This window comes from Mesoplodon mirus (assembly GCF_964341445.2).
Source record: "Mesoplodon mirus genome assembly, chromosome: 12".
NCBI classification, from domain to species: domain Eukaryota; kingdom Metazoa; phylum Chordata; class Mammalia; order Artiodactyla; family Ziphiidae; genus Mesoplodon; species Mesoplodon mirus.
Window position 1 is genome coordinate 64,035,491 of NC_138988.1, and position 12,797 is coordinate 64,048,287.

At 35.4% G+C, this 12,797-nt stretch overlaps 1 protein-coding gene across 1 annotated transcript in view; it reads left to right on the forward strand.

Annotated features, from left to right (window-relative positions):
* Positions 1 to 3,824: 3,824 nt before the first annotated feature.
* BMP5 (bone morphogenetic protein 5) overlaps positions 3,825 to 12,797 on the forward strand; it is a gene marked incomplete at its 3' end in the record, with an annotated part of 118,094 nt that continues 109,121 nt past the window's right edge. Inside the window, exon 1 of the mRNA XM_082639867.1 lies at positions 3,825 to 4,380. Within this exon, the coding sequence (XP_082495993.1) occupies positions 3,891 to 4,380 (490 nt within the window). The 5' untranslated portion in view covers positions 3,825 to 3,890. The remainder of the gene's footprint in view (positions 4,381 to 12,797) is intronic.

Below are 12,797 nucleotides of genomic sequence, written 5' to 3' on the forward strand. Positions count from 1 at the left end.
ATTAACTAGACAGAAAGTGGAGGCTGGTATAGCCTCCACAATTACAATCTCTTTCAGGTTACTGCAGGCAAATCCAAGTCAGATGGTGGTGTTGTAACTCCACTCTTTTCCTTCAGACCTTTCCTATGCACACCATATTCTCTGTTTGTATATATGCTATGTTTGAGTAAACTGAGAGCAATTTCATATCACAGATGCTGCTCTGCTCTGCACTTGTGCAGGTGTTCACCAAGAAAATTCTAGAAGATGGTATCTCCCCTGGACTCTCCCACGGCTGTAGCCTCTTCAACCTCCTAAGCATTCTCACCCACCACTTCCTCCAACGCAATCTAAGATAGCTTCTGCTTAAGAATTTTAAGATCCTATTCAGATGATTTTGAATTGTTTTTGAACTTAAAAGATAATTTAGAAGTGCAGACACCACTGACATTGGGTATCTGCCTTTCACTGCAGTCACATCTTTCAGTTAGGAATTTTTGTTTCAAGGAGAAACCAACATAACAACAACAAAACCAGGAGTGAAATAGAAAGACCCATCCAGAACAGCACAGATTTACAAATGCTCCAACTTTCTTTTGAAGAGCTGGGGAAAATGGGATCAGTCTCTCCGTTGTCAGTTTGCATATCCATAGACTAAATATGTCCAGTTTTTGTGAGGGAAAGAGAAAAATGAACAGGAGGAATGGCAGTGGAGAAGAACTTCTTCCATGCATTCGATTATCTCTGTTTCCCACCAGAAAGCCTCTTATATTAGTATATACCTCAGGCAAATACTACGCCTGAGAGGTGGGTTTTTATGAAGGCCCCTCTTCTTGGAATGTGCTTATCTTTAGGAACAATTCTTATGATGCCCTGGATGTTTCTCCTGTCCCAACTTCTTTCATACAGAATATAGTTCTTCAGTCTGTTCAGTGACTTATGCGACTTTTAAATACATGCTCTGAAATTTGGAACATTTATACCTTGCCACTGCAAAATACTTAATCTTCTAAATTGCTCACATATCTATTTAGATACACAACAACCTGGCAATCCCAATGATGTGGTAAAACACCTTTACTTTTAATTAAAAATGAATCTGACTTTTCATTTGGTGGTTAGCATTTCCCCTCTCTTCCTGGAAGGTTTTTTTTCTTCTTTATTTTCTTTCTCTCTTTGCACATGTTGATCCTTTTGAAAAAATGAATGTTTGCCAAATCTAGTCTGAGTTGGAAGGGAAGGTGGGGGGAGGGTGGATACGAGAAGTTCTGACCAAGAATGCTAGCAACTGATTTCCAGTCTAGAGGTAGGCTCTGTGCCTGTTGAAGCAATTAAATTACAATTACACTGATTGATATTATAAATCAGACTTTGGGAAAATGAGTTTGGGGGACTTGTGACACCTAAACTCATTTTTATTTTTCTGTTGGATCTTAGGGAAAAAAATCAGCACGTGTGGAAGATAAGAATTGTTTCTTCCTCAAGGGTAACCAATTTTTACTTATAACTCTATGCTGTGCTCTAGAGACAGGAAGCAAATTCATAACCTTGATCATTTCTTTTAAAATGTAGAGAGAAAAACTGTAGTATCCTTTATCTGGGATATGTTTAATAAATGCAGAGGAAAAATGGAGAAATTTTTTTTTATCTCCAAGTAATTGATTTGGATCTGCACCCATGGCCAAAATATTCTTAGTTTGGTTTGTATATGAAATCAACAGTTTCAAAAATTTTAGTGGTTTCAACCATTTCTTACTGAAACGGTATTCTTTCACCTCCTTTCAACCTGCCCTACTGCTATTCATGGGATAACGATGCTATAGACGTATTCCATGTATGTCAGTATTTGGGTCTGCTACTGTGGTATCCTACCTGGCTATTAATAAAGTATTTTCAGTAGGGCAAATATTCAACAGCATCATCAAGTTTGCAGTGAGTTTGTATAAGAAAAATTATGCAGACAATACGATTCCACAAGCCCTTTCGGTATCTTGCCTTCACCAATAAATTGTAGATTTATGAGAAATATGGCTTTGCTTTAGACACTCAGAGGAAATATTTAAAAAGAAATTAAATAAGAAACCGGGCGCCTCTAGGTAGAGTAAAGGAAAAACATTAAAATTTCATAATAGTTTGAGAATTTGCTTGATAAATCTGCAACTGGTATCAGAATACTATCCCAGACAATGAAAGTACTGTGAGCCCTAAGGTTAAGGGGGAGCTTGTAAGGAAAATTATAGCTGCACAAAAACGTTGTAGACTTCCAAATTTTAAAGGCATTAAACATTAAGGATAAACACCTACTTTGCTCATTTCCCCGGATTAAGTATGGTATTTTAGAAAGGTGTGCACTTTCCCCATTATACCCATCAGATTTTAAAAACACAAATTTCAATCTGCATGTAGTCATGAAGAATATTTGACTTGTGTTTATTTGCATGGGTCAAGGCAAATCAAAGTACTGAGTACAACTTATGGGAAATATCTAATTTGTAAGTCAGTTTACATTTCAACTGAAGTGACTTGAAAGTTGAGAATCATAACACTATATCTTAGGCTATTTTTATTTCAAATGCGCCGAGTTAACAAGAGAAATGTGAATACACTTTTCTGCTTAAAATTTTGATGTTTAAAGATCATTATACCTGGGCATCTCATCACCATTATGGAATTATTATAACTACTGCTTTGGGAGCTAGAATATATTTACTGGTGGTGAATTCTCTACTGTATTTTATTCTAAAGAGATCTGTCTGTCATTAACAAACAACAAATTAACCTCAATTTATGATGCTTCCTTTTATTTTTCAAGAAGTAAGCTTTAATAACTTATAAAAACTAGAAATAACCTCAAATACAGAACAGAGACATCTCATGTTAATTCAGCCACAACCTGAGACTAATATAGAAGTGTATTAAATGTGTACTATTAAAAGAAAGATCTGAAAGTGTCCTCTATAAAATTGGTGACCAAATTTCCAGTCTGCCGCTTGAAAACTGGCTTTCCCCCCCCCAGAAGTTATATGCTCCATGCATCACTGTGCTGTGTCAGATGCGTGCCTATAAAATTGCGAAAATGAAGTCTTTTCTGGTAGCAAAGGGGTTAAGTTCTTTTTGCTTTACCAGTTTCAAATTACAATGAGAAGCCTCTTCTTTCCCAGCAGGGTTGTGCTTACATTACTCTTTAGATCTCCCTTGAAGAGGGCTGGTATATTTGTGTCTGCTGGAGGTGGAATTAACAGTAAGAAGGAGAAAGAGAGTGAAGGGACTTTCAGGAAGGTTTGCAAGTAAATTCAGGAAAACACATTGACTTGAATAGTACAACCTTGAGTCTTGTTTTACACTAAGACGACACAAAAGATGTTAAAGTTATCACCAAGCTGCCGGACAAATATATATTCCAACACCAAGGTGCAGATCAGCATAGATCTGTGATTCAGAAATCAGGATTTGTTTTGGAAAGAGCTCAAGGGTTGAGAAGAACTCAAGAGCAAGTGAAGATCACTTTGGGAACTACAGTTTATTAGAAGATCAACTTCCGTTCATTCAAATACCAAAGGCCTGATTATCATATATTGATATAGGAATGCATAGGTCATCTGATCAAATAATATTAGCCGTCTTCTGCTCTATCCATGCAGCAAAAACTCTTAACAACTGTGGATAACTGGAAATCTGAGTTTCAGCTTTCTTAGAAATAACTACTCTTGACATATTCCAATATATTAAAAATAGGGCAGGAAAATCAATGAGGATGTGTGTTCAGAAATGTCACTGTCATGAAGAATAGGTAAATTTGTTTTTCAGCTACTGGGGAAATATACCTCCTCAGAACTTAGATTTTTTGTTTTTTGTTTTTGGTAAGAGGACAAGAACGACTAAAAAATATCAACTTTTGCTTTTGGACAAAAATGCATCTGACTGTATTTTTGCTTAGGGGTATTGTGGGTTTCCTCTGGAGCTGCTGGGTTCTAGTGGGTTCTGCGAAAGGAAGTTTGGGAGACAATCATGTTCACTCCAGTTTTATTTATAGACGACTACGGAACCACGAAAGACGGGAAATACAGAGGGAAATTCTTTCTATCTTGGGTTTGCCTCACAGACCCAGACCATTTTCACCTGGAAAACAAGCTTCCTCTGCACCTCTCTTTATGCTGGACCTGTACAACGCCATGGCCAGTGAGGAGAACCCCGAGGAGCCGGATTACTCTGTGAGGGCATCCCTGGCAGCAGAGAGCAGGGGAGCCAGAAAGGGCTCCCCAGCCTCTCCCAATGGGTACCCTCGCCGCATCCAGTTGTCTCGAACGACTCCCTTGACCACCCAGAGTCCTCCTCTAGCCAGCCTACATGATGCCAACTTTCTGAATGATGCTGACATGGTCATGAGCTTTGTCAATTTAGGTATGTTGTTCGTTTATTTGTTAATCTATGTTATTGCAAAGTGGACGTTTTCCTAATGGTAAAGTAGCTGCCTGGTAGGTGGTCATGTTTATATAAAGTCATTTTCTATAACTCTCCTCTCCAGCTTCTGTTTCCTTTCTTTCACTGACATAAAATAAGATTTTGCCTTAGGCAACAAAGTCATATGTGTGTGTATATATATATATATATATATATATATATATATATATATATATATATATATATTTTTTTTTTTTTTTTTAATATAAAAAGCTAAAATTAAACACATGGTTTGGGTAAATTTGGGTCTTTTCATATCTTGTTAAAATTTCAACTTTGCTTAAATGTATGAATAAACAGGGAATAGTTTTTAAAAAGGAGAATTTATGAGGATAGTTAAGCTATGGGCAAAATAATAATCATAGTAATAATAATAATGATGATGATGCAAGTATTTAGATGGAAAAGTAAAAGTGACATTCTGGACCATTTTTTGGTTAGTAATTTAAAAGACATATAAGTGTAATTTATATGCCACTTAAGAATGCTCATTTTAGTGAGGAAACTACTGTGAAAATATTGATGTGAAATTAATTAAGTTCAAATAATATTGTAAAAGATTACTATCAAAGACTTTCAGGGATAGATTCTGAAATCCTGTGAAAAATGTTTTGGAAAATAAGTTTCAATCTAACACTTTTTAACTGTAATGATTAAAATATTTTATACTTCTTTGACTTTTTTCAGAGGCAAGAGAAATGTAAAACATGCTATGATGCTTTACCTATACAAAACTTTCCTTGACATTTAAGATAAAAAAATTTCAATTGAAAAATTCTTTAATTATCAGTATGGTTACAGAATAATTTTAAAAATTATGTTTTAGTGCTGATACTGACCATACCTAAAAAATTGATATTGACAATATCAAATGATGTTAGTGCCCAGTATTTCATCTTGCAATAATATTAAAGAGTCACGACTTTAAAATGACTTTACAGGGGCTGTAATTTTCTTTAAATTTTTTGGTAGTGACTGAAGGTGAAAATTTACTATCTTTAAACATTCAAAAAAACCACATAGAGTGTATTTATTTTTGAAGACAAAACTTAATAAATTTAATCAATTTTAATGTTAGAACTTTTAAAACTTTATTTTAAAAGTGCAATCTGCTTGGACTTAAAATTGACATATTTTATTACACACTTAATTTAAAACTTCCTCAAATAATATCTCAAAAATATTCTTTGTAAAGTCAGATAGCAACAAATCTTAATAACACATGATGCTTTTATAATATGTGTTGCTTAATATGCCCTGCTCATTTGCTCTGAGCAATCCTAGCAGGAACGATAGGTGCCTAATAAATCATATGTTTCACGTTACAGGAGACAAAGCTCTCATTATAAGTTTTAGTAAGTCATCATTGGTTGCCTTAATCGGGTGTCATGGAGGCCTTTTCTTCTACATGTAATTAACAGGTTCCTTTGGAACTTTCAAGCCATTAAAATATATCTTAATTCTAAATTAGTTTGATTGTTTTTTTCTTCATGAGTGGCATGCAAATGTGACTCATGGTATGTTTGAATTTGTAGCAATTTCTCAAGCTTATTCAATAATTTAAGTTAGTTTTAATATTTTCATAGAAAAAATGCAATTAAGCATGGTTTACATATTCATAAAATAAATCACTGAAAAAATCAGTTCAGGTCATCTAAAATCTGACAGGAAAGAATGTGTTACGTTATGTACTTTATAAAACAATAGCTCAGTCATGAATCTTTTCTAATAATATATTAAAATTGAATACTTTGATCATTCACAAGAGTGTGTATTTGTTTTATCAGAAAGGAATGAAGTATGATTTTTGAACCCATGCACCATTGTTCTTTATAAATCTACATAGAATAAGAAAGCCAAAACCAATAATAAACAGTTTTATTCAAGGACATTTAGGACGATTTTTATCATTAAAGAATACTATATTTTTAAATCAGTAGACTTTTGGTTATTTGTTTGGATTATAATAACAAAGCAGTTTATTAACTATACCATGAAATATAATTATTCATTTTACACTAGAGAAACAATACTGGATATAAGCTTCAGAAAATTTTTATTTATTTATATATTCTTATCATGCTTAACTTTCTGCGTAGTGATTTATCTTCAATAATAGACCGTATTGTTTTCCCTTATTTAATAATTCCAAATGAAATGTCTCACATGAAATTACTGACAAATTGATTGTGATACTAAGTGAGTTTTTCCTAGTAGTCTGAGGAAAATTGAACCACAGTTTTATTTTATTATCTTTAGACCATGCCTTCTACTACGTCCAAAGCTTATAGTCAATCACTACTTAGTAAAAAGCTTTAATTTCTATATTTCTTCCATAATAAAATAGGTCAAAGTATACTTAGAAAAGGTAAAAGTGTAATATCATTATTAACAGTGCTAAGAATTTCAGTGCTTCTTACTGTAAAATTCATTAAACAATATTATCTGGAACTTTTTTCACTTTCTGTAAGACTCAAGAGGATTTTATTTTATTTTTTTAGTATCTTAAAAGATATGTATATAGTGGAGATTGAGGGCAAATGATCAAATTAGCAAGAGGCAAGGGATTTGTATTGAGGAAGTCACCTGATATTTAAAAATGTGAAAAGAATCTGTTGACATTTCCCATAACAAGTTGAATTATATAAAATGGATCTAGTAGCATCCTTGTTATTAATGCCTGCCTGTCTCATTTTCAAGTCAAATAATGGATTTTCTACAATTATCTTGTCATTCAGAAAGACATTTTTTCCAACGTAAGTTTTGCTCACCAAGAACAATTAAATTTAATTAAAACTCTGAATCATATTTCATAAAATATCTATTTTTTAAAATTTCAGATGAGATTAGTTTTATGTTCATAAGCAAAAAATAGAGTAGAATTTACTAGAAGAAAAAATAAAATGTGAATAAATTGCCTCAAGGACAATGTAAACAACTAAATATGAAACCAAACACATTATTCTGACCTTTAAATTATTTTAGTGATTTGTTCACTTTAAAGAAACAAATATTAATTATTAATTGTGTGAAGAGAAATTTTCTGCCTCGTTTTATTCATTATTTTTAGGCCAACTTTCGTCAATCTCATAGTCTATAGCTTTTACAGATTGACTTCTCTGCTTTCTCCCTAAAACTAATGAATATCAGTGGAATTTTGCTTAGTCAATTCCACACTATTTAGTTAGTAACAAAAATATCTTTCTGGTAATTTTTTTCTTTTTCAAAAATGTTAAAGGTTAGTTTATATATCAAATACCTTTGCAAATGAAAAGAATGATTAGGTAAGTTGCTTGCAACATTTAAGCATATCTCTAGTTTACATAAACAAGTAGTGTATTTCTAAGATCTTTTAGTTAGAAACCAATTTGATTACTTGGTGATCATAAAATTAAAATGACATAACATTGTAGATGTTTTAGAGGAAATTACAAAAATCAGTCAACATAGGAAATTCACTTTTGTATTATTCTTTGTCTACATGTATTTCCCTGATAAAGAACTTCAGGTTTATTAATGGGCTTTGATCAGTTGGCTTGGAGTCAAATTCTCAGATACAGTTCAAGAATGTGTACTCATTTTCAAGCATAAAAGTATAAAAATGTGATGCTTACATTTTTTCATGTTTTATGACAACATATTTAACATGTTAAGGTATGAAATAGAAAAAAATGCTTAAACCCTTCTTCCCTACTTCCCCAAATCATTAAACTCCCTTGGTATTGGAAGAAAAAAAAATGCTTATGCCCTCAGTTGACAACTTTGAAAGACATCTTTGATACTTATTGTTGATTTTGGCTGACTCAAGTGCCAAGTGGAGAGGATTTATACACAGATCTACCTAAAGGTGTCTATCTATGTAGTCTCTCCAACAGGGTTATTAACACTTGTGTAACATAAACACACCTATAAACACACACACAATTGTTTTTTTTTGAGGAAAGGGGGATGGGATGGAAGGAAAGATGATCTAAAACCATTATAGTACATATTCATGGATTATGCCTGGAATCACAAACGGTAATACTGGGTAAAACAATGATTCTTTACAGCTTTTCACTTTTGAAGAGAAAAGAAGTCACTGAGGGTGGAGACCTTTTTCTCTCTTCTTCATCAACCCTTGGCATTCATGAACGCACCCCAGGGGGATTCTCGTTCTTCTCTAAAGCTCTGTCCTTGCTGATTGATGGGCATGGCTGCAGAGATAGTTATAATCATAGTTTAAGTAGAAGTTTTCTGCATGTTGAATTGTCACTCACAAATCGCTAGTTTTAGAAGTTTAATCAGAAGTAATGGCCAGAGAGAAGGTATGATAACACCTGTAGAAGGGCTTGGGGCTGTTCACCCACCATCTCCAGCTCCTTCCCTTTCATTCTTCCATTTTTGCAATATCACCTCTCTCTCTCCTCCCCACCTCCTGCCCCTCCCTTTTGTTGGACTTTCCTCTGTAGTTCTAGGGCCTCTCCAGCTTCAGGCTTTCTTGGCATCCCTCTCCTGACTGCCCCCACCCTTCCTGGGGTCTGCCTTTGGTCCTTGTTTCTTCGTGGCTGAAGGCTTAGATGAGCTGAAAATCAATTAGTCATAGCTCCATCATTGAGGTACAGTCTCGTGTTTTCTCTCTGTTGAGAAGGAAAAGGTTATGATGGGCCCATTGCAGCCTCCACCCATCAGGAGAAAAACTCCCCAGGGCATCAGAACCTCTCTGACTGTTGCATCCCCTTTAACTATTTCTCTACCATCCCTTTCATCTTCGCCTCCTCACCTCTCCCCCAGGATCCCATGGACTGAATTTAATTGTTTTTGCCATTCCTATTTTATAACAGTATTAAAATTTTAAAGGGGAAATTCAAGAGCAAGTTAAAAAAAAGGGAAAAATGTACCACTGAACAAAAATAACGCTAATCAAAAATGCGATCCATTTTTGGTTTGTAAAACCCATTAGCTAATAGAATTTTATGGAATACTCATGGCACGTCTGTAAAGAAATGAGGATTTCCTTTGTTAAGTTGAAGAGAGATGTTGAAAGAGCATAAAGAGATCAAGAGTAATGGTTGGAGACAGAGAACAATGAGGATGAGATGGAGAGAGAAAAAGTATTTTTTAAAGCTCTGGAAAGGAGGAAAATGAATGGAATGAGTGTTCGGGGCCATCTATGGGCCTCGCAGGTGGAGGCTGTGGGGAAACCCTTTGTCTACTTCATCCTGACTGCTGCTAGCACCACATCCCCAGCCACATGGGCTCCAGGGGAAAATCCATTCATCCTTCCGGACTAAAACACCGAAGCGGGGCAAAGAGAGAGGGCGCTCTCAGTGTGTGTGTACAAGGAGCACACAGATGGGCTACTCACATGTACAGTCATAAATAATGTAGTAACTCAGCTTGAAAAATCCATAGGTTAAAGGAAGAGGCTTCGCTGATGCAGAGAGGGGTTGAGATCAGAGGAGCCACTGAAAGGCTGGGAGGGAAACAATGCATCCCTTGTTCTAGGGAATATTTATGAGTGCTTCTTTGCACCTTCAGTTCATATTTTATTGGCTGGGCTGTGGGGTTTCCCCATTTGCTCATCTCTTAAAATAATACCCTTGGCTAAGATATTCTTTAACATACACCAGTCAGCCCTGACAACTGGCTCATTTATTTGGGGGGAGAAGGAAGCTGTTGTGATGTTGATGTCTAATGGGAATGTTTAAGATCCAGTCATGGAGCTTAAAATTATGACAGTGTGATAAAAATCATAGTGGGAGTATTCACCTGCCTTTTTTGGAGATGTTTACAAGAATCTACTTAACCAAGTAGTAACCCCAGCTTTGTACGAGTCTTATCTAAACGACTGTGATAAAATGATAATCTAATAAGGTAGAAACAAAATCTGTTAAAGTGTACAATGTTTAAAATGAGCAAAAAAAGTGATTTGTAGATTTGTAAGAAGGTTCTTTAGCGGTTTTGGGAGAAAGGGAAATAACAACAAACCTTCATAACCAAAGAAAGTACATATCTACTCTTGGAAGGCAGTGAATTACATACACATTATACAAAACGTAGAAACCCAGACCTTGTGTAATGTTAAATTGTTTGATCAGTATAGAAATGAAACAAAGGTTTAATTATTTTATAATTTCTAAGATGATGAAGATCCCTGCCTTTACAATGATGTGTCCTTTCATTTTACTTTTCATAAACAATGGAGTCTTGGGGCTTGCCTTACAAAAACAGCCCTATGTTTTAGAAATAAATACATCTAATTACATTATCTCTTACATATTGTGTTTATTTAACTTCTTTCTGGATGTAAATAACAATTTTATTGTTCTTGTGGTTTAACAGCTTTCCTTAAGTTGTTTGCAATAAAGAAAATAGTTTAAAGAGGTTAGATGCAAATCTCACTTAGATTTTATGCAGGCCTATGAAACATGTCAACATCAAAAGATTTATTAACATTTACAGACCCCTTCAGCTATGCTGTCCTGATATGAGAAATTCAATATTATTTGTTGCACACAGATTTCCTCTCCTCAGTGAAACTTTGCTATTAGCCTTCCTATAGAGGGAGAGGCAGTCTATTTTCAGAATTCTGAGTCCATGGCATATTACTGCTCAAATGGCTTTAAGATTTAATTATAAATGAAACCTAATTGTAGAGTAGTATAGAAGAAGCCAGCATGCCTGGATTAGGATCCCATAGTCTACATTCTCTTGCAGGGTGACCTTGGGCAAGTTACATCTCACTGTGCCTCTCATTCCTTGTCTAAGAAGTGCTGATGATAATAATACCACATTCCTCCTTGGGTACTGAGAGGATTAAATGACTTAATCACATACGATTTTAAGAAGAGTATTTGGAACCTAGTGAGACCTCTCAAAATGGCCGTTATTGTTACTGGAATTTCATTTGTAGCCAACATCTGTACCACATTTGCAGGAGCAGCTAAGTAATTCATGGAGCCCAGTGTAAAATGGAAATATGGGGCCACTTGTTTAAGAGTTATCAAGAATTCCAAGATGCTGGCAGCAGGGTATTAGACCCGATGCAGGACCCTCTTGAGTACATATTTGATGACATGTTACACTAGCAGGAATCAAGCCCTATTCATCTTTTTCTTATCCCCAGTGGAAAGAGACAACATGCACAAAGTGCATCATTTGAGTTTAATTAATGTTATAATACTTCTAATGTTGTAGGTGGGGCTTTCTGGAAAAACTGGAAGTAATGCAGAATGTGTAAAAGCAGGGGAGCCTTCTTTCATGACTCCTAGGATGGGATGGGAGCAGAAACAGTTACCAGAAAGCTTAGAGGAGGATTGTGGAGGGAAGGCACCCTGACGGGAACAGTGGCCTTTGTGAGAGCGATGCCAGGCAACCAACCCCTATGGACTCAGCAGGGAGGGAGGTCAAGCAGTAAATACCCAGACCTTACTTTTGTGCTCTCTTTCCCATTGGCTGATCTTCACTGAAAGACAAGGGCTGTGGAGCCCATTGGATCAGCTCTTGAAAAGTCAGCCTCTCCGTGTAGAAAACTGAGCAGAGAAACAGGGAGAGTGTATATTGAGGCATCAACTGAAGATACTGGGGACAAATGAATAAGTGCATATTGAGTGTTTAGTCAACAAAAGTTCTAGAATGACTTCAATTTCAGTGCAAGTTACTGATAGGTATGTTAATCCTTGTCCTGGTCAATTTATTGCAAAATTTAAGAGATAATCATAATATAGTGTGAGAACTAATTATGTCACAAGTTGGTGAAGTGGCCAAAACAGGCATGGTATGCTGAAAAAAAATTCTTAAATTATATCTGGATCAGTAATTTCACATGATATATTAAAACTGTTTTAGAGCAAACTGAAATTAGAAACAAAACCCACAATAAAAACAGCAGACTACCATTGCCAATCACAAAACTCAGTAGAGAAAGCACTAGAATATATGCAGATTGGTAGGGCAAATATAAAGGGCAATATGTGTTTTCAATCTCTAGAGCTGCTGATTCTCAATTCTATGTCATTCTTGCTGAAATGACCCGTGACTGTGTGTTAAAGTTTTGTGAATTCTGAGTGGAACCATATAAAATTCTCAACAGTGCATGTTGCAGGTAAATATCATTTCAGGAGGAGGCAAATTCAGATGATTGTCTTTCTTCTTTGCTACCTTTCCTCTCCCCTAGAAGAGTTCCTGTGACTCACAGATGTGGAATTTCATGGGGGAGCAGGTGTGTCTGCTGTTTAGTTCTCATAAATAACCAACGTCTAAGCCTCGAGGCCAGAGCCATTCCCCTACCCTTTAATCCCAGAGGAGCTTTGAGTAGAACAGCTTCTTTCCAGTATAAACTCTGTTCCCCTTCAAAGCTTTGAAGGATGGAAATT